Source organism: Phyllostomus discolor, chromosome 4 (assembly GCF_004126475.2).
Source record: "Phyllostomus discolor isolate MPI-MPIP mPhyDis1 chromosome 4, mPhyDis1.pri.v3, whole genome shotgun sequence".
NCBI lineage: Eukaryota > Metazoa > Chordata > Mammalia > Chiroptera > Phyllostomidae > Phyllostomus > Phyllostomus discolor.
The window spans coordinates 135,849,030-135,872,335 of record NC_040906.2 but is presented as its reverse complement, the minus strand read 5'-3'; the positions used below and the strand labels follow the sequence as shown (position 1 = coordinate 135,872,335).

Genomic DNA, 23,306 nt, shown 5'->3' with positions numbered 1-23,306 from the left:
TCCCTCCACACCCTTCCAGATATAAAATCCTTGAAAACAGAGAATGAGTCCTATGCTTTCAGTTCCCTATAACACCCAGCAATATCTCTTACACAGAGAAGGTGTTCAACACAGATAAGCTGTTTCAATAAAGGGTAGGGAGATAAGGAAGGATCTTCAGTGGGGAATTCATTAGAAAGCAAGAAAAATAAGCAACAAGTAAATAAAATTATGGGCCAATATCCCTGATGAATGTAGATGAAAAATCCTTAACAAAACAGTAGCAAGCTAAATTTAACAATACACTGAAAGGATCATACACCCTAATCAGGACATTCAATCTAAAGCAACAGAATAAAGGAAAAAGGACTCACGGACATGGACAACAGTGTGGTGATTGCAGGGGGGGAAGGGGATATAAGCGGACTAAATGGTAATGGAAAAAATACAATAAAAAATAAATACATAAAAATAAAAAAATTAAAGCAACAGAATACACATTCTTCTCAAGAGCACATTTGCCAGTACAGAGTATATATTAGGCCACAAAACAAGTCTTAATGCATTTAAGAAGACTGAAGTCATATCAAGCATCTTTTCCAACCATAGTGGTATGAGCCTAGAAATTAATTACATAAAAAACCAGAAAATTCACAAATACAGGGATATTAACATAATACTGAACAGCCAATGGGTCAAAGGAAAAATTAAAAAAACCTTGAGAAATACAAATGAAAATATAACATACCAAACTTTGTGTGATGCAGCAAAAGCAGTTCTAAGAAGGAAGTCCATAGCCTACCTCAGGAAACAGAGAGAAGTCTCAAATAAATAATCTAACTTTATACCCCCCCCCCAAAAAAAAAACTAGAAAAAGGAGAACAAAGAAAGTCCAAAGTTAGTAGAAGAAAGGAAACAGCAAAGATCGGAGCAGGAATAAATGAAATAGAGACTAAAAGGCAATGGGGAATATCAAGAAACTAAGAGCTAGTTCTCTAAAAAGATAAACAAAACTGACAAGTATTCAGCTAGACTCACCAAGAAAAGAGAGAGGACTCAAATAAAATCAGAAATGAAAGAGATGTTACAACTGATAGCACAGAAACATAAAGGATTATAAGAGATTACTATGAAGAATTATACAAATTGGACAATCTAGAAGAAATGGATAAATTCCTAGAAATATACAACCTACCAGTACTGAATCATGATAAAATAGAAAATCTGAACAGACTGATTACTAGCAAAGGTGATTAAATCAGTAGTTAAGAATTTCCCAACATATGAAAGCGTAGGACCAGATGGCTTCACTGGTGAATTCTACCTGACACTCAAAGAAGATAATACCAGTCCTTCTCAAACTCTTCCAGAAACAAAGGGAGGAAAGTTTCCCAAACTTTTATGAGACCACTTTACACTGATACCAAAACCAGACAAGAAGACCACAATAAAAGTAAATTACAGACCATATTGATGAACACAAATGCAAACATCCTCAACAAATATTGGTAAACCAAATTTAATAATACATTAAAAGGATCACAGATCATGATCAAGTAGGATTTATTTCAGGGATGCAAGGATGGTTCAACAACCACATATCACTCCATGTGATATTCCAATTAATACAATGAAGCATAAAAACGACATGACCATCTCAATAGATTCCAGAAAAGTGACAAAATTCAACATCCATTTAGGATAAAAACTCTCAATAAAGTCAGTATAGACAGAACATAGCTCAACATAATAAAGGCCACATATCACAAGCCCACCACTAATATCAAACTCAAGAGAAAAAAGCTGAAAGCCTTTCTTATAAGATCAGGAATCAGACAAAAACGTTCACTCTTGCCATTTTCAAAACAGTATTGAATGTCCTAGCAAGAGTGTTTATGAAAGAAAAAGAAATAAAAGGTATCCAAATGGGAAAGGAAGAAGTAAAACTATTACTATTGCAGACAGCAGGACATTATATACAGAAAGCCCTAAAGACTCCATCAAGAAACTTTTAAAACTAATAAACCAATTCAATAAAGTCGCAGTATACAAAATCAATACAAAATCTGTTGTTCTATACACTAAAAATAAACTACCAGAATGAGAAATAAAGAAAATAATCCAATTTACAATTGCACAAAAAAAAAAAATACTTAGGGATAAATTAGACATTAGTGAAGGAAATTGAAGATACAAATAAATGAAAAGACAATCAATGCTCATGGATTGAAATAATCAATATTGTTAAAAGTCCATGCTAATCAAAGTAATCTACAGATTCAATACAATCCCTATCAAAACCCTACTGCATTATTAAACTATATTAAACTAAAAAGCTTCTGCAGAGCAATGGAAACCATCAACAAAATGAAAAGGCAATCTTCTGAATCGAAGAAACTATCTGTAAATAATACATCTGATAAGAGGCTAATATCCCAAACCTCATTCAATTCAATAGTAATAAACGAAGTTGGATTAAAATATGGGCAGAATATCTGAGGGACATAGAAGTCCTACAGGTGGTCGATAGGTACATAAAAAGATTTTCAATATCATTAATAATCAGACAAATGCAAATTACAATCACAATGATATAAATGCCTCACACCTGTTAGAATGGCTATTATGAAAGAGACAGGCAGTAACAAGTGTTGGTGAGGATGTAGAGTAAAGGAAACCCTGTGCTGTTGGCGGAAATGTAATTTGGTGCAGCAACAATGAAAAACATATGGGAGTTCCTCATATAAAAAGTTCATATTAAAGTTCATATTAAAAATAGAACTATTTATGATCCAGCAATATCACTTCTGGGTATTTATCCAAAGAAAATAAAAACATTACCTCAAAAAGATATGTGCACCCTCATGTCATTGCTGCATTTTTTTTAAAATAGCCAAGATAGGAAAACAACCCACATGTCCATTCACTACCCAAGTTCCAGATTGGTAGTTGCCAAGGGATGGAGAGGTGAGAAAAATAGGTGAAGGCAGTATAAATTATTAAGTTAAGAAGACTCCTCAGTGGGGATCCATCAGCAGATAGGAAAAGCAAAATTTAAGTATTCCAAAAAAAGAACTATACTTCCTTGCTTCACAAGTTTGCTTACTGTTTATAGGTACAAAGATTTGTTTCCAGAATTTTTAAAATTTTAGTCCATCTTTCTAATAGTAACTTAAAGATCTTGAATGCTGATGTCTTCCTGTTATTAGTGATCATATTAACTACAGCCCTTGATAGCCTTAACAAAATATGCATTTGTATGAGACATAGAAAAATGAGATGGACACCTTTTTAAGTCATTTTTTACTTAATCCACTTTCATCCCAACAGTGTTCGGTGGTGTCTTACCGGTTCTCCTTTATCCCTTTCTGACCAAGTGAGCCTGGTGCTCCAGGTGGTCCTGCTTCTCCCTGAGCAAAAATGAATTCATGTGTTATCAAACATTTTGTCTCATTGAGCTAAAGACAAGTAGTTTATAAATATTACGCTGACAGTGGTAAGATAAAGCTTTGCTCCCCTCTGAGCTAATGCTGGCCCCTCCGCTGGCATGTCCTTCTTGCCTTGTTCATGAGGCTTACTACTCTCCCTCATCATGTGCTCCATGAGACCTTTCATGGACTGGGACACATGCTGCTCCTCTAGGTGGTCCTGCACCTTGTACTTGCCTTTCAGTGGAGCTTAGTATACAGCATTAGTCACTAGAGAAAATGTATATAAGATTCCTCTAAACTTCACCCAACCCCTAACCCCACTCCTCTAGCCAAGACTGGAGTAGTAAGAAGATGTGTTAAGGCTTAAGGCATGCATTAAGTCACAGTGCTAGGGACTTCCTGCTCTAGGTACCAGGACAACTTTTCCTTTCCTCTTTTTTTTTTCCTCAGCTATGGGCTTAGAGGAAAGCCATCAAGAGATCATCAGCCTAGTTTTAGCTCAGGCCTCGTGACTGCCACTAACATCCACAACAGCAGTTAAGGTAGGTCTATAAACCCAAACTTCCTGACACAGGGACCATACTGGTGCAAGTGAAACAAATTCTGTGAGTACTTCCCATACAACTTACGACACAAAGGATAGCCATAAGTGGGGATACTGGATAAATACAGTCTCCACATAACAAAGAAATGCCATGTAGTGGCTTTGTATAAGTGTTGAAGAACAGGCACTGTTTTTCTTCAACTGTGAATGCCCACATTTGAGCATATTCTTGTCACATGTTAACTGCTCAGCACCTGTCTGTTGTAGAGGTTGTTCCTCCTTTCACCTTCCTATTCATTCCAATTCACACACTGAAAAGAAGGTCAGATGGGCTCAGAACTATCCAGATAAAAACCTAGGAAATCCTATTCCCAACCCCCTTCCCTAATCCACCCCCATGACTGAGTGGCTTAGGCATTTGATTCAACTAGCACTAAAGGACAAGACACATTCTGTGCAAGAGGAACACTTTTAAGGATCCTGGCTCACTGTGTGGGGTGGCTTTTCAATGGGCATAGATTAATACTAGCATACCTTGTTTGGAATGCACTGGCACTGGTCTTGAAGTTCCTGCTTTGCTGGCAGATACGCAGACAATCTACTGGTGTGAGCGGTATTGATAATGATGTAGTACTTCCAATGCCATCATGCTCTGGGCACTAAAATCCAAAAACAGGCTTTAGGAAATGGGCTGAATTCCAAGCATTCTGATGTTCCAGACACTGGCTCCCACCAAAGTAGGAATGACTGGGGTTACTTGTTAGAACTACCTTCCAATTAACCAAAAGTTGACACTGGTATGTCAAAGTTCATAATGCCTTTGCTTTTTCACTAGCACTAGCTTCCCATGTGTTTTATCACACCGACAACACACTAGAAATGCATTCAATGTTGGTTTTGGTGAGACATTTTAAAGCTATTATAGGTGACTTTATGACAAATACAGTAATAACAAACACTTACAATAATTGCATTGTCATAATAAAATAATTTATACAAATAACATCTGTATATGTGTTTTGAGAACAGAATTTAAAATAAAATAATGTAATTCAAACTTTTAAAACACAGTTTACTCAACAAGATGATTGTTAAGGCATGTAAAAGTAGAAAATAAATTCTTTTTACACTGTAAGGTGCTATATATTTAATTAAAGTACATCTTAATCCAATCTATTTTCTTTAAAGTTATAAAAATAGTGTCCACAGTAACAAACAAGTGGTGAATTTTATACTTATCCAGTGGGTTCAGTACATGTGAGACAACATAAAGACAAATTTGGTTGCAAAGCAATGGACTTTTTTCTCAAAAAAATCAATCCAGAAGAGAGTTAAAGAAGATAAACACACCCTTTCCTCTCAACATCCTCTACCAGGCTCCTCCTCACCACAGTTTGCAACTCTGAATTTGAAGTTTAGGGGAAGGAGTTCACATGTGGCTTTGTATACTAAAAACTAGATATGCATAGAAAAAGATTGTTAGGATATAAAATTGTAAGACTGTCAATGTTTTTTTTTATTCTGATAAGATCACGGTTGATATTAGTTTCTTCTTGAATTTTGCTATATTCTCCAAGTTTTTTATAATAAACACATATAACTTTTAAAACAAAACCGAATTATTTTGAAAACTGGACAGTACTTTATTGCTTATAAGTGTAAAAACTAAGAAAAATAGCACCCAGAAATACTATGACTCGTTTCCTGTCTCCCCACTTGTTCTATCACATTGACTCTTTCCAGATTAATGATTAGCTATTTAGTTATCTTAATAAGTTTCCAAGTTCACAAGTCTAAAAATCATGTTAGGCTAAAACATGATTATCACCCAAAGAGTCCATTTATCACATATGATCTGATATGATTTTCCAGCCAGTTCCTGCCTCAAAGGTTCCCAATCAGATCCAGTTAGAGTTCACAATTTTCCTCTGGGTAACTGATTCACTATATTAAATTGGGAACTTAAATGACTATAAATTATTATAAAACTGTCCACACTCTCCAAAAACTGCTTAAAAGAAATAGAAAATGTACAAGTAAGGACTCCTTCCTTTGTAAAACCTCTGATTTTGATTTGACACATATTTAATTAACTGGCCCTCAAAATTTTAATCACATTTCTCACTTATTTTCAGCAAATGTTCCTGATTTCCTCCTTCTGTTCATATTTGTTCTTCTTTCTATGTCTGCAGTTTATGAAACCTGACTGCTTCAGAAACAGAAAATCAAATCAATAGAACCAAAGAAATATGTTTATAGATTATCTTGAATCAATTTCACCTTTGAAATATGCTATAAAATATTAATAAAAAAGTCTGATTTGAAATTCCAGGATTTTTAAGCAAGCACATTAAAATTTCCTGAATTTAGCACACTAAAAACAAAAGACCCAGAACAGCAGTTAATGTCAGAATTATAGCAGATGTACTTCACTGACTTTTTATAATTATTAATCTTCCAAACTATACACTCATATTTGTAAATGCAACATGTTATATTTTCTGTTAATCATTAACAGAATGGTGCTGTCCCTCCAATAATTACTAGCAGAAAAATAAGCAGTCTTTTGTTATGTTTCCATAGAGATGAATTCCTGCCTTATTTTCTACTCTTTAAAACTAACTCCTAGTCTTTTTAAAACATGATTAATTTTTTTCATAATTTGTTAAGTCATGCAACTGCTTTTAATAATCAAGCCACTCTATCAAATTCATCACCTATACTTCCCTAAACAGTTTTCTCATAATTTGAGTTGAAAATGTCCACTATGTGATAACAAAGAGTTGTAACTATTAGACAAGAATATATTAGTTGGATATAATAATAATCATTATGTTAACTTTCAATCACAGAAAATTACTATTTTAAGAGCTCCTATATCACAAAAGCATGGTTATTGAAAAAAAAAACTTTTGGAGAATTATCATCTTCAAGATTTAAATGTGTGACTCCAGGAAGTCTAGGTATTTCAAGTCTGTAGATTGGCATTCTAAATTATCTTTTTAGATATTTATAGAAAGACAGTTGGCTGGCTTTCATTTTACTTGGAATAAGAGCCATAAACTGACTTGGAAATAGGCTTCATAAAACCAAGTTACACAAAACAAAAAAGTTTGAAAGACTTAGCTATGCTTTGAATCAGCTGGTCACATTATTATTTTACTACCCATAGTGAGTAATGGAGGTTAAAAATATTTTTACATTACTAAGCTACTGATAAAAATTTTCACATAATTTTTATAGTAAGTGTAGAACTTCTGAAGTTTTCGAGATACAAAGAAAAATATTTTCACCTTCTACTTTTCACATGTTCTTTAAGACTTTCCAGAATCTGTCCCTCTCAAACACCTTTTTGTCCCAGCTCTCTCCTTCATAGTTGTAAGTCAGCAAGGCATGAAACAATGTTTTGAATATCTCCTAAAAACAGAGCACTAGTAATTTTTTAAAAAGTAGTATGAAAGTACAACTCCCTTTGATGAGTTTAAAATGCAATTGAATAAATTACATATATCTAATAATATAAGATGGCACAATGACCATCACAATGAGAGATGTAGAAATTATTGAATTCAGAATTTTTTTGGAATGGAAGATTGGTACAAGAAAGTAATTTGTACCATTAGTTTGGGAATGTTAAAAATGAGAGGCTAAAAAACTGAATTTATATTTTGCTGCCAACAGTGAATGACCAAAGGCTTTGAGAAAGATGAACAGAGGGAAGGGAATGTGCCTTATTCATGTCTGCTAGCCTTGTTCCTTAACACTATGTCTAGAAGATCAATGTTTTTCAATAATAAATGTTTAGTGGAAAAAAGTAAATGAATATAGAAAGCAGTGATTTAGAGTCTTATTCTGGTTATGCCGGCAAAAGGGCTAGAGACAGGGAAGGCAGTTGAGACACTAATGCAGCAATCTAGGAGTGAGGCAAAGGTGGACCATGGCAATAAGGAAGATGCACAGGTAAACTACCCAGAGAGATATGCTAGCAGAGAGAAATGAGTGAGAATAAGGTATGATCACAAATTTAAAACCCTTGTACTGGAAATTATGCTGCTGTTAAAGCATAGTTTAGAGAGAAAGGCATAAATTCTCTTTTACTTATGGTGAATCCAAAGTAAGGATATATCATTTCCAAAATTCAGGATGAAACACTGGGATTAAAATTGTTAACAGAAACTATGGGAAAGTTCTCAGACAGGTCTCTTACTTGGAAAAAATTATTCACCTGTCATTGCCAGAAGATATTCAGTGCTGCCCCCACTTGGACTCTAGACTAGACAACTGGCATTCTACATTCTTAACATACCATGAAAATGAACTTACCTTAGTATTTGATATTTCGCAACAAGATTCTTTAGCTATGAAGTTTGAATTACAGTAGATTTTAAGTTGGTGAAGTTCAATCTATTAAAAAATTAGTAAGATATATCATTAGTTTTTTAAGAAAATCACATTTAGGCACTTAAGAACTATAGTGATTTACCTGGTAAGAAAAAAGAAGCTAAATAAATAAAATACTGGTAGGTATTTTTAATGATTTTATTAATTTAGGATCATGATTTTATGTACCATTTGAAAAACAGACTCAGGTTACTGAGATGAATCTGTATATATGGAAATCAAAGAATGAAAGCAATTCTACACCTTGGCTAATTGTTTTGAACATTAAAAAAAGTATTTAATTAAAGAGGTATTGCTATTCATCACAATAAAGTGTATACCCACAAAATGAGAACTATATCAAAGCAAAAAATCATGGAAAACAAAGTAAGGTCAAAGGTCTGAGAACACAATGGAAAAGGCTTTATGTGTAGTTACAGACTTACTTGAGAAACGAAAAAAGATGTCACTTCCCAATAAGGAAAAAAGGTATTCAGCCTTTATCTTTTTTCATGGATTCTGTCTAATACCTATGGATTTTATATTATATTGGCATAATCTTGAGCAGGGCTAGCATCTTTACAAAAATAATTGACTTTTCTATTTGCTCAGCAGATTCATTTTTTTTTGGCATTTGCACATGAAATTAAAGTAGTTTGAGGATGCTTTTAAATGCAAGATCAAACAATCACATAAAAGCAAGTAAATAGTACAGATTATTAATAAAATTTCAATATGCTAGATGCTTAAATACTATTTTCAGTTACTTTGTGATTTAAAAATTTTTTAATTTAATTAATAATTAATCATATGATGATCAGACACATAAAATAGGTCAGGAACAACCTCATCCCTCCACTCCTCCTCCTTCCTTCCTTACTCTTCTCTCTCTTCCTCTCTCCACCCTTTTCTCTGTCTCCCAAATAATAGAGCTGGATTATACATTACTTTCAGGTCAATAAATACTTTCTACAGAATGTCCCAACTATAATATTGTAACAATTAATCCTATGATAAGGACACTGATATCTGCAGTTAGTTTTAAATCCCTGCTCCAACACCAAAAAAAAAAAAAAAGAAAAGAAAGGCTTAACTAATTATTCTACATTGAGATGAATAATATCAATTCATCTCACAGAAAGCATTAAGAACTTCCGACATCTTGTGAATTCATGAGCTGCCTAAGATTTGCAGCCAGTGCAGAATTCTGAGATGAAATAAAACTTAATTTCTTTTCTATAACTTTTTGCAAGGTTATTGAAATTAATTTTTATTTATAAACTTTAAATACACTGTCTTACACAGTCTATGAAATACCAGGCAGTAACATACCTATTATGTTGAATGAAGAAGGAAAATAACAATTAATTTTCTTCTTAACTAAACCTTATTTATCATCATCATCAAAATAGTCAATAAATAGTGAAATTCTATTATGTACCATCCACTGTGCTAAGCCCTTCAAATGAATTATTTTACTTAACTGGAGATAGTTGATTAATTTTTGACAGATTAGAACCTAATCAAGTACCCACACTGAAACTACAATCAGCCTAGTTTAATTATGCTGTTGTTATTCATTAATTACTTTGGTCGTTCATTGACACAGTGTTTTAGAATGAGAATGTTTAGGACTAAGTCTTTTATGACCTCTGTCACACACAATTTGTTTGTTAAAAAAAAACTTTCTATCAGTTTTATCACCTATTTCTTTCTCATAGAAGCATGTAGGTAGTATATCTAAAGTAAAAGCCAATCATTAGAATTTTTTTAGTAACATACATCTGAAAAATAAAACATTTTCATATTACAAAGATCTTATGAATCACAGAACTTGTAAGGAGATAATACAAAATTAGTCCACTTAAAGTTTTAGTAGGATCAAGAATCTTTAAAAATTTTAAAAATGATGTATTTTATTTAATTCTATTTAAACCATTACTATTTCTAAAAAAGCTGCATCATTGATATGCCTTTAATTTTTCTCAGATGAATTAATTCCATATTAAACTATAAAACTACTATAGCACTATAATGTTTACATCTGTGTTTTTATAAGGACACACCTGATATTCTTCAGCCTCAGGTTCTGGTTTAACTCTTCCTTTGAGTGAGAGTTTAAAACACAGGACAGACATTCAACCTTCAGAGGGTGAGCTCTGAGCCTGGACTCTACACTTGGAATAACTTGTTCCTCTCTCGTTGCTGTTTCTCCCCAAAAATTATGAATTTATTTCAGTGTGCACTTAGATTCTTCTTGTTTCTCTGGAACCGGAGCCCACTTTGTTCTTACTAGTCCTATAAGCACCAGATTCCAGTCCCAAACTCTAGCACATGCAGGTGGCACTACTGCCATTTCCTGACACTATTATAGGTAGAATTCCCTGAAGCTGACTTTCAATCTACCTATACTTCACCTGCTGCTGAGAGTCAAATCTCTGTTGATCCAGTCACTTGCTTCTACTTCCCTTCTTGCCTTTGGAGACCTTTCTGAAAGGTGTGTCTGGAACTATTGTTAGTGCAACTGACACTGTTTTTATTGGCAGCCACCATTTATTGACATCGACTTTAATCCTTCATTCCTCTTCAACAAAGAGCGGGAATAGAAGGTATATTTTCCTTTTCCTACTTTCTTATGCTGGGGTTGAATGACATGTCTGGCTCTGAATAAAGAAATAAATTTGTGGAGAACTGACTACATATCAGGCACTACAGCATGTATTCATTAAGATAACAAGTAATTCCATCAACACTTTTATAATGGAGGATACTGAGACTCAGACATATTAACAGCTAACAAGTAAATTAGCAGATCATAGCAGTTAAGTAGATGAGGTAGGATTTACAACCACATCTGTCTGATCCCCAAGCTAGCTCACTCTCCATGATGCCATGATGTCCTGTCTCTAGGACTGGCTTCTGCTCTGGCTTATTTTTTTGATCATCACTGAACCCGAGTCATGGCATTCTCACTGATGTGTCCTGTCTCTAAGAAGACAGTTTAAAAACAATATTTTAGTTTTTTACACACACACACATTGAAAAATGTGTGTGTGTATAAATTAGCTGGCCAAATATATATCAGTATAGAATTATACTTCTGAAATAAAAACTAAACTGTTAAGTGCTTGGCTTAAGGGCAATGCCAATTACTACTGGCGACCTGAATTCAGACTATTTTTATATCATTCTATGATTTTCCATGACTCTACCTTCAAGAAAATGTGCAGTAATAAATGTTAGATATATGTCACTTTTTAAGATTATGGACCTTCTTCTCTAGGGAAATAATTATAAATCTTTATCATCTGAATGTCAAATTAATTTTTAAAGTAACTTTTCATCTGAAAAGGTTTTATTAACCAACTGTTCTTATCCAAATGACCTACTGATACAATTAGTGCCTATGTTTTAGTCCATTAGAACCCTGAAAAAGCATTACAAGCTCATGAAAAATAGTCTGCAGTACAAAGCAGTTGCTATTCTGAGGCTGAATAAATAGCCTATTGTTCTTGAATAAAAACATCTGGAACCATTCCAAGTTTCATCTTTTTCTAGTGCGTAAATATCAAACTTCCTTTTTCTACTACATTTTCTCTTTTACTATAATTTAATTTTAATAACTTTATTTTTAAAGGCATGGCCTAATTCTTTTAAATTCACAGACTGGAAAAAAAGGGTAAAATAGATGATAATATATGAAATACAAGTGGAAATACATAGCTAAGTTTTGCACACCTAATGGAAAATGTGTGGAGAAGGCTACGACGTATTACATAGTCATTAAAGGAAGTTCTAAATAAGACATTTTGTTTTAACTTAGAAATCTGACTAGTTCTTTTTCACAACCAATGTCGCAACTCACATCCACAGGCTTGCCGTCGAAGCTCGTGCAGTGATCACAGTCCTTCCTTGCCAGTCCACAGCATCCTTTTCATCAGTGTGCTGGCTTGCAATTAAGTTGCAATCCATGTATAGGGAAATGCCCCGAGGTTGTATAATGATGCCCAGTTTATGCCACTGACGATTGAACAAAGAACGGAGTTCTCGATTTTTAAAAATGTAGTTCATCACTTCTCCCTGAGCAGCGCGAACATAAATTCCACCACCTTCTTTCCACCATCAACTACTATAGAAACCTGCAAAATGCAAATTGGCTTTAAAAATTCTAAAATCAGTGTTTGAAATTATTGAAGCACACAAATCAAAACTCAGCATGCATATTACTACAATTAAAGTACTTAGTGAAATGTTTTAGATCACATCTGTGTCCTCCAGGTTGGTTAACATAGAAGAACAGCAAATATCCAGCTACAAAATGGTTTCAGTATGTGGTACTCTGGTGAATGTAAGATACTCCTCTCTGGACAGATCATCTAAGAGTATATATGTGCATGCATGTGTATGTGTGTATATTTCTGTATGAGTAATTAAAGAATTAAGTGCTATTAATTGTATAAGAAGTAGAATATGATATTTCTCTTATCTTGGAAATTGAGATCAACTTCTTTAACTTTAGGTGACTTGCAAGGTGCAGAGAAAATGCATTTTCATTGAGGACCCACTCTTTCAGTTTGGTTCATCTTTCTATCCTAAAATTGTAACTGTATTAACACATTAAAATATCAGTGAAATGAAAAACATTCCAATGAATGTATACAGAAGTACTCACAAATGGATGGTGCCAATAAGTAAGGTTCATCTCCCCTCACTGGAGTACCCTCCCTCCCCCCTTTCTGCCAAATGCCATCTCTTTGACAAGTATTCCTAGATCCTCGCTCTCCCCATCCTCCCACTCCCCACCCAGCTCCAAGCTTACTACCGCACTTGTCACATTGTGATTATGCTCTAGTATGATGTTTTCCTAGATGACATCCCCTTAGGCCTTGTGCTCCTGAGAACAGGAATTATGCTTTTTAAATTTGTCACTAACCAGCATATAGTATGTATTCAATAAATTTTTATTGAGGGCATCAAAATCAATATCTGTTAGTTCACTAAGGAACTTCAGATGACAACAATGAACAGCTTTTAAAAATAATACACAACATCAGAAATAATCGCAGATAACACAAGTATCCATGAAGTAGACTTAGTGTCAGTGAAGCAGTTGTAAAGGAAGAGCAGTTTGAGTGACTTTACACAAAATGTGAATCTAGAAGTAAAAAAAAACTAATACTATCTCCCCTATCAGACTTCCCTATTACAGATTTCAGCAAGATCATCCTAACTATGAGAATACTTGAATTTCCCTGTTGACAATTCCTCTAAAAGACAGACTATTTGGGTGCTCCCAAATTTGTACACATAGCTCCAAGGTACATTTGGCCTAAGCGCGACTCTGTGGTTCCTCACTCTGTGGTTCCTCACCTGTGGCATATTCTGCTGGTTTAAGACCTGCCACAAAAACCAGCGTTCCTTTTTGGTGTTTCTTCGTACACGAAACATGGCTGCTATGGCATACTCCTCAGGAAGGCCTTTGGGAAATATCTTACTGTGGGAGAAAAACACAAGTATTGTGGGAAAACTGAAGAAGGCAAGGAAAGAAAATCTAGGTATAAAGTTTTATGTAACATAATATCTCAGTCTTTTTCTCCATAAATTTATGATTCATATGCATTTTTATAGTAATCCACTAGCGGATGTATGGAAGCATCATGCCTACATTGCCTATGTAATTTTAATTTTTGTGCTTTCCCATTTTTTACATCTTCTGGTCTAATGTGGTTAAAGCCTGGGATATATAAAGCAAGCAAAGCTGCAGCACTATGTTATGACATGGCCTCACTCAACCAGTGTTCCAACAGAGGAAAACAGCATAACTCTCTGCATTTCAGCAAACAGTACAGATCTACAAAGGAATAAATACCCATGTGTGTATGTATGCTCTAGTTTTATTCCTCTTCTTTGCCGACACATTAAAAAGAGAGACAACCAACATTATTGCATCTACGTTATTACAGGATTGAGAAATTGATTAGCAAACCATTTGTTTTCCATTGCATCAAAATAAAAGCAAGCTTCTAAACTTTATTTTTTTCTGAAAAGTCACCACATTGAACTAAATTTTATAATGACATCAATGTGCTTGTTTAAGAAATGCTGTTCATTAAAAACAAACAACACAACCAGACTTCGGTGCCTGCCATTTGCCGTTTGGGCCACCTGTGAATTTGAAAGGTGGAACAAAGTATAGATGAGAGGTGACACCAAGCATAAACTTCCAAGTGGAAACTTTTAATAAGTGAGTTTCATCAAAACTCCTTTTAAAAAGGAAACCTCCAACCACAGAGCAGATCTGCCAACCACCACCACCTACAGTAAGAACAAGTCTCCACCTTGCTTCTGATTCCTGCCTCCTTTACCTCACCTTTATGCTTTGAGGATAAAATCTTTATCCAAAGTGTTCTAAAATTTCCTGGGCCTTTTTTCCCCATTCATTCTATTGAGCGCATCTTTCAATATGGGCTGTGCATTACTAAAAAAAAATGTGTAAGATTTTAATATTATTTTCTCCATATCATTTTCTCTATCCCCTCTTTCTGGAGCTCCTCTTTCAGACAATTATTTAACTTCTATATTTATGACTTAGTGTCCTTACTCTTTCTCTTATATTTTTTCATCTCCTTATTCAGTCTACTTTCTTGGATATTTCTCAATTCAACATCAATTTTGTCATATTTTTATTTATAAAATTCTTTTGTTCTTTTTTTGAACCATCCTGAATAAATATATTTTAAATCTCTGACATTATCAATTTGGTGGGCTTTTCATTCTTTGTTTTTATATCATCTATTGTTGATTTTATTTTATTTTATTTTTCCCATCACCATTTATTCCCCTTTACCCTCTTCTACCTCCACCCACCCTCCTCCCACTGCAACCACCACACTGTTGTTCATGGCTATACGTTCTTTCTCTTTATTTTTCTTTTTTGCTCAATCCCTCTACTCCCCAACCCCAGAACTGTCATCCTGCTGTCTATGAGTCTGTCTCTATTTTGCTTATTAGCAAAATAGTTTGTTCATTAGATTCCATATATGACTGGAATCATATGGTATTTGTCTTTCTCTGACTGGCTTATTGTATTTAGCATAATGTTCACCAGGTCCATCTGTGCTATTGCAAAGGGTAAAATTTTTCTTCTTTTTTATGACCAAGTAGTATTTCATTGTGTTAATGTACCATAGCTATTTTATCCACCCATCTACTAATGGGCACTTGGTTGGGCTGCTTCCAAATTCTGGCTATTGCAAGTAACACTGCAATGAACATAGGGGGCATATATTCCTTTGAATTAATGTTTACAGCATCTTCAGATAAATTCCCAGAAATGGAACCACTGGGTCATAGGCAGTTCCATTATTAATTTTCTGAGGTAACTCCATACTTCTTTCCACAGTATCTGTACCAGTCTGCATTCCCCCCATCAGTGCACAAGGGTTCTTCTTTCCCCACATCCTCACCAGCACTGGTTGTTTGGTGATTTATTGATGACAACCATTCTGACAGGTGTAAGGTGATATCTCATTGTGGTTTTAACTTGCATTTACCTGATGATTAGTGACATTGAGGATCTTTTCATATGTCTATTAGCCATTGGTATGTCCTCTTTTGGAGAATTGTCTATTCAGGTCCTTTACTTATATTTTAATTGGATTTTTTGTTTCTTTGGTGTTGAGTTTTATAAGTTCTTTGTAAATTTTGGATATTAACCCCTTCTCATATGTATCAGCAAATACATTCTCCCATTCAGTGGGCTGTTGTTGTTTTTTTTTTTCAGTTTATTTATAGTTTCCTTTGCTATGCAAAAACTTTTTTGTTTTTCCTATAAAAGACTTAAGAGGAAGTGAACATTTTTATATGGATATTTCTATCCAAGATAAAAAATAGTAAAGCTAGACTGACAGGGCCATTTGTAGTCCCATTTGTTTTGTTTTGTTTTGTTTTTCTGCATCCTTGAATGTCTCCATTTCATGCAGGTTAGTTTTGCCTATTAGTTTTAATAGTTTGGCCTCTCTATTCATGATTCATTGTAGTTCACATATATTTAAGACTGAAAGAGTGAAGCTTTGCAAAGTTTATGCAAACTGGCACAGAGTATCAATGAACTAGCTTCACTGCAAAGCATGATCAACTGGTGGACTTCATTGAGAGCCCCTCAAATGTGAATGTAGGAAGATTATTTCTCCATAGAGTCCTGGTATTTCCTGCTTTAGAATAGAATAGAATCCTTCTTTTACCTCTTCTCCACAGGTAAAGAGGATTCATGGCTGAAGACATTCAGGAAGCAGGGGATGTGTGTAGGACAGGGGGTCTCACAGTTCAGTATAGGATTTTAATTCATTCCTCTGTTTTTGGTGCCATGCCTGTTTCCTGCACTTGCTGTCCTTGTTAGTCCCAGCCTAGAATCTCACAGTCTCCAGTTCTCTCAAGAATAATCCTCTCACCTCTTGTCTATCTAACTGGATGAGAAAAGAGAAGAGAACTAACCCGGGGGCCTCATATTTACCACACCCCCCACACACATCCTCACTCACCAGCTTCTGCAGACCTAGAAGCCAATAGCAGGAACTACCTGACACACTTAAAATATCCAAATCAATAAAGTTACTGGTGAAAATGAAAAATGTGTCTTTTACAGAAAAAAATACAACAGACAAGGACTAGCCCTCTCAGGGTACTGTAAAGAGGATTCCACAGGTAGCACCTTTTTTTTTTGGTGGCAACTTTAGATAATTTGGAATGACTTTAGTTTGGCTCCTTAAGAGTTTATCTAGTTCCATTTAAAAATTGATTTTTAGATTAACCATTTTGTTAATTTGGTATACATCTGCTCTCACATGTCCATTAATACTTAGGTAACTTTGTTCCCAGCATATAGAACAGTGGCTACCCAAGGTAGGTACTCAATAAATAGTAAAGGAATCAATTAATGAACTGAATTCAGGTATAAACAACATAAAAACAAACTGAAACAATAAAAAGCATGGTCCTCAGTCTAGCTTTAGTTTTCCAGCTTGTATAGAAATGTGCATACAAGCAATTCTCACTTTCCTCTTAAATATTCTATAGGAAAAACAAATACAGCAAATGAGTTAATAACATTAACTGTCACTTGTCCTCATGCAGAGAACACATGTGCTGGCTGAGAAAAACTGAGAGCCTAATCCATCAGTTGGGAATCGCCCTGCCTGTTTTCAGAAACTGTAACCCCTCGTGGCTAAGGCTGAGTAAAAAGACCTCAGGACCATAAGCCACTAGGAGACACAGCTTACCTGCCTTGTAGGGGTGCCATCTCTGCCCCCTTTTACTTCACCCTGCTTGGCCCTGGGCAGATAACTGGTTAGCCAATGACAGGTAAGATTCCTCAAGGGAGGGATGACCTAAGACACGCATGGTCATGAAGGGGCCCTCAGGGAAAGACTTGGGGGGCTACAGAAAAAGGGGATGATGGACCCTCACCCCTCAGCTTTGACATAGCCTGAGTCCTCATTCTGTCTGCAAGAAGCTCCTAATCTCTTGGCTCCCTTACTTTCCCTACCTGACTTAAACTTGAAACACTGTCGGAGGTGGGTACACCCTGTGTTGGAAAGGGCAGGTTCCCAGGGCAATCTGGCCTAAGAAAGAATGCATAAAATCCTGTGAAACCTGCTTTGCTAATACCCTCAATTTAAATGATAAGGGTCCAAGCAAATGAAATGAGTTTGTTTCCCCGCCCCAAGTTTTTGGCCCTTTAGCTATCTGACCCTGACTCAAAATAAGCCCTCATAGTTCTTTGAATGTTATCTATTGTTTGATCATTACTGCCTGACAATGATTGATGGGCTTTACATATACACCTATATTCCTGTGCAAATTAAATTCAATAAAAGCCCCTTGAGGAAAAGGCTCCAACCCTTCTCCTTTGAGAGATTGGCTAGCTTTCCTTCCTAAGCAGGTCATGTTTTGGTAGATTTATTCTCATCCAGCAGATGGGGGGCTCTGTGGGTAAAGCGCCCCCCACATCCACCATAGGGACCAACTGTGATTTAGCTCCAACCAACTGTGACCATGTGGGAATGTGGGGTGCATTTTGCCAGATCATGATTTTTCAAGACTTGCCAAATACCCACATTTTTATTTAAAAAGTTAAGGGTTTTAATTTTAGAAATTAATTCATATTTTTCATAAACACTGTCCAGACCAACATTGTGCAAACCAAACAAAAACAAATGACTGGTAGTTGGTAAGATGGGAACTACAAAAATGTTTGCTCAATGCCCCATGTATAGCACTGTGAGGCTTACAAGATGAAAAAAGGAAGGTTCTTACCCTAATTGTTTCTTAAAATTGGTTGGGAGAGGGAAATCATCCACAGAAAATCTAAGGAAGTAATATAAATTTGAAGAGAGTAGGGAAAATAGTTCAAAGCCAAAATTAGATTTCAAGGTGTGAATGGAAAACTTAGTGTTAGAAACGGACTGTTTTAAAACTATATTAACAGCAAGATTGTTGCAGTCCTCTTAAATTTATTGAGACTTGCTTTAAGACTTAACACATGTCGCATCCTGGAGAATGTTTATGTACACTTAAGAACAATGTGTATTCTGATACTGTTGAGTGAAATGTTCTAGAGTCTCTTAGATATAACTGGTTTACATATATGTTCAAGTCATCTATTTCCTCACTGAGTTTCTGTCTAATGTTCTTTCAGTTTTGAGTATGGAGTATTGAAGTCTCCAACTATCATTGCTGAATTATCTATTTCTCCCTTAAATTCTGTCAATTTTTGCTTCATAAATTTTGGGGCTTTGTTGTTGGGTGCATAAATGTTTATAACTGTTATACAGTCTTTATGGATTGACACTCTCATCTTTATCAAAATGGCTTTCCTTGTCTCGTCTAAAAACTTCTTCTTAAAGCCTATTTTGTCTGATATTAGTTCTAGTAGACTGACCTGTGTCTCCCCAAAATTCTTATGTTGAAGCCCAACCTCCAATATATAGTATGGGGGGGGGTGAGGCCTTTGGGAAATAGTTTCTTTCACATGAGGTCACAAGGGTGTGGTCCTGATGATGGGATTAGTTCCCTTAAGGGCACTCTTTATATACACTCGTGTGTGTGTGTGTGTGTGTATAACTATATATGTAAATATATATACATGCATGTATATATGTGTGAATATATGTGTGTATGCATGTGTGTATATATATGTGAAGGCACCTGTCACATCTCATCATGATGCAAATTCTTGGAAGACAAGAACGACCTTAAATCTATCTTTGCATCAACCACAAACCTAAGTGCAATGACAACAGGGCACTTTATAACTATGTTAAATGAAACACTGATCCAACAAATAAAAACAATGACAACATAGTTTTGATATGATTCTTCAGTATTATGTAAAAACTAGAGTTATTTTTCAATAATTTAAAATCTCATTTAAAAATTGCAAATATATCAATGAAAGCTTCCTTCTGTGACAAAAAATAAAGCAACATATAAATATTAATAATGTTAATATATAATTAGTCTCAAAATAATACATTGAATAAATACAGTAATGTTTAAAGAAAAATTAATTTTCTTAGCCTAAACTTATAATGGATGAAAATTTTACAGTTACTATATTTCCCTTTAGAAATCATAATCTTTTTCAAGACCAAAAATGATTTTGTTTGCCAACTAATTTTTGAAGAAAAATTTCTGTGTTCTAAACTAGTATTTACAAAACATATCTGCTCTTACAGACTGTGTTTCTTTTTGTACCACACAAGCACAAACATTTAATGTGACACAGAAAGTTTCTCTGGGTCTTGCCAAAGTTTCTATTATAAAGAGGCCATACTGGATTACTGGTCTGTTACCAGAGAGATATAATGACAGCTTGCTATGTCTAAGATATCCATGCTTGAATATTTTTGAATGGATTGTAATTTCCTATAAGAAATTCTATCCATTGCTTATTCAGTGATACTCCCTTAACAAAAATATTGTTGATCTGTACTTGCCAAACTCATTCATATATATATTTGTGTAGAAATTCTCAATGGAATTTTTCTACTTTCCCTATATTTTTATACACTGTAAATGAAAAATTCATACATGTAAATTAATATTAATCTATTTTTAAAGAGCTCAAAGTTTATGTAATTACTTCTTTTTCTTTTTGTCTATTTTTCTTAACATTAATCAAGTCACCTAAGTATTAATGGACATGTGAGCAGATGTATACCAAATTAATAAAAACGTTTAATCTAAAATTAATTTTATAAGGGGACTAAATAAACCCTTGTGGAATCCTCTTTACAGTACCCCTGAGAGGATTAGTCCTGTCCATTACATTTTTTCCATAAAACACACACTTTTCATTTTCACCAATAACTTCATTGATTTGGATATTTTGAATATGTTGGGTACCTCCTGCTATTGGCTTCTAGTAGGTAGAAGCCAGTGGTGCTGCTAACATCTTCCAATGAACGCATAAGACCCCACACAAATAATATTTGGCCAAATGTCAATGGTACCAAGAAACTTCACAAACCACTTGTGACACATTTGATCAGTCACAGCACACTTCTCCATACACTGCACAAATCTGTTTTTGCATTTCAGTTGCATTTTTACTTTTCTTGAAAATAACAAAGCATAATATGCTGAATGTGGTGTGTTCTTCTTTCTTCTTCAATATTAAAATGGCTATATAAAAATTCACCAATTTTTATAAGTTTTTTAAAATTATATGCTGATATGATAGCTGTCACAATACAATCTAACAAAATTGGTTTCGAATGAGATTAAAGACAAATAAGACTACTAGAGCCATCAATGGAAAAAATACAATGGACTTTTTGGCCAACCCAATACAAGAAAGATCTTGGCATGATATGGAGGAAGCATATACTCTTGTATGTGTAATTGTTTTAAATAGGACTCAACATCCACTACTTTTGTATATGTGGATTATGAACTTAGAGATACCAACATTTTTTTCCTAACTATGAAGTACTTTCACTGACAAGCCTCATATCTAATTCTCTACTATTAGAGCTTTCTTCCTCTTCTGGAAAATGCCTGTGTTTATAAAATAAGAGCTGTGTTACCTAGCATTAAAATAGTTCCTGAAAACCAGTCACATGTTACTAACCAATTGTCTAATAATTAATTCTCACCTTAAAAAGCACAGAACTGGGATCTACATGGATTATCATAAAGGAAGAAAGTTAATGGGGAATGTACAGGGAGGAAGGAATAAACCCAGAACAGAACGACCCGAGTTAGCCCAACCAAGATAGATGCGACTGTTATGAACTCTGGGTACAAAAGTGTCACCCTTAAGCCACTGGAATTATGGGAGGAAAGTTCCCACAAAAGGAGGTAATGCCAAAGGAGAGATATAACCAAGATAAACCTTGAATATCTCCCTCACCTGTGCTGTGGACTCATAGATGTAAGTCCCTGCTTAGCATCTCCACTGGATAATAAAGGTATCTCTAAACAACTGAAATTGAACTTATTGTTTCCTACCAGACACATCCCTTTACGAGGATTCCACATCTTAATAAAAGATATGGCCATTCACCTAAGTGCTCCAACCAAATACTCAGAAGTCATTCTTGATTTTTGCCTTTCTGTTATTATCCCCACACTACACAATCCACTGACCGGTCTTATTGTTTGCCCACCGGCGTAGATCCTGATTCTGCCCACTTCTCTTCCAGCTCTACTATCTACGTGACACATCGTTCCGCTCAGCCATTTCCCTTCCTCCCTTTCTCCCCATTCCTTTTCCCTCCCTGTTACAGTGTCTTGATCATTTTCCCTCCCTTAAAGTCTGGCCTGCACACAGCAGGTAGAATGAGCTCTTAAAATGTAGAGTGGACAAGGTCCCTCCCTTACTTAACCTTCCTACAGTGTCCCATGGGTCCTATAATAAAATGCTCATCCTTGATCATGGCTCATAAAGCCTAATGTGCTCTGACTCCTGCCTTCCTCTGACACATCATCTCCTATTTCAGTCTCGGTGCAGCACCCACACTTCAGTTACAATGACCTGAATTTGGTTCCTTGAACACACCATGCTCACTGAGGTCTTAGGCCTTTATATTTCCTGTTTCCTCTCCTGGGACAGCAGTTCCCAGAAGTCTTCACTTAGATGGCTTCTCCTCACTACTCAGGTCTCAGCTCTAATGTCACTTCCTTTGAAAGGTCTATAGTTGTCCTCACCTCAGTCACCACCTAACACCTTGTTTTATTTTCTTCATAGGCTCAAAACTACCCAACATTTTTTTAAATGTACTGGTTTATGCTGTATTGCCTGTCTCCAGCAACTAGGATGTGATTTCCATGAGAACAGGGATTCTGCCACACTTGTTGCCCTAAACCAAGCATCTAAACTAATACCTGTCATATAAGAAGTACTCATAAAAATGTGTTCCACTCATGGGTAACCCATAATGATATCTATGAGCAGTCATAGCAGGTACCAAACATTTGTATTCAGTATAAAATATATTAACTCGCATAATGCTTTAAAGTTAAGGCCTCATGAGATTGTGCTATATCACATTCAGCAGGAAAACAACAGAAGGGAAAACCAAGCCCTATGTGATTCTACAGCAGTTTAATAAAAAAGCTGAGATACAAAACAAGTGCGGGAACAAACACAACCAGTATTCTTACTTTTGAAAAGTGAAAATTTCTATAGGCTTTAGCAAAATGGAACGCCTGACCCAGGAAGATTTCACTGAAAGCATGCTTCAGCAGGAGTCTTCCTGTCCTTGGAAATGTTTCAATTATGACAGCACACATAATAGTTTCCTGTATTTCTACACTCCTAAGGCTGAAAGGACCCTTAATAATGATTTAGATCGGCCACCTCACTTGATATAAGAGAAATTAAAGCCACAGAAGTAAAAAACCTATCCCACCATCACTTTGCCAGACAGAGGTCAGGATAGGACCTGCACTCAGAACTCTAAATTCCA

The 23,306-nt window shown here is 35.2% G+C and overlaps 1 protein-coding gene across 1 annotated transcript in view; it reads right to left on the bottom strand.

Annotated features, from left to right (window-relative positions):
- Positions 1–23,306, bottom strand: part of COL19A1 (collagen type XIX alpha 1 chain) — a 331,257-nt gene that overhangs the window by 262,335 nt on the left and 45,616 nt on the right. The window contains 9 exon segments of the mRNA XM_036024315.1: positions 3,328–3,341; positions 3,344–3,389; positions 4,489–4,574; positions 4,577–4,613; positions 8,278–8,358; positions 12,200–12,219; positions 12,222–12,425; positions 12,428–12,473; positions 13,705–13,828. Coding sequence (XP_035880208.1) covers positions 3,328–3,341; positions 3,344–3,389; positions 4,489–4,574; positions 4,577–4,613; positions 8,278–8,358; positions 12,200–12,219; positions 12,222–12,425; positions 12,428–12,473; positions 13,705–13,828 — 658 coding nt within the window.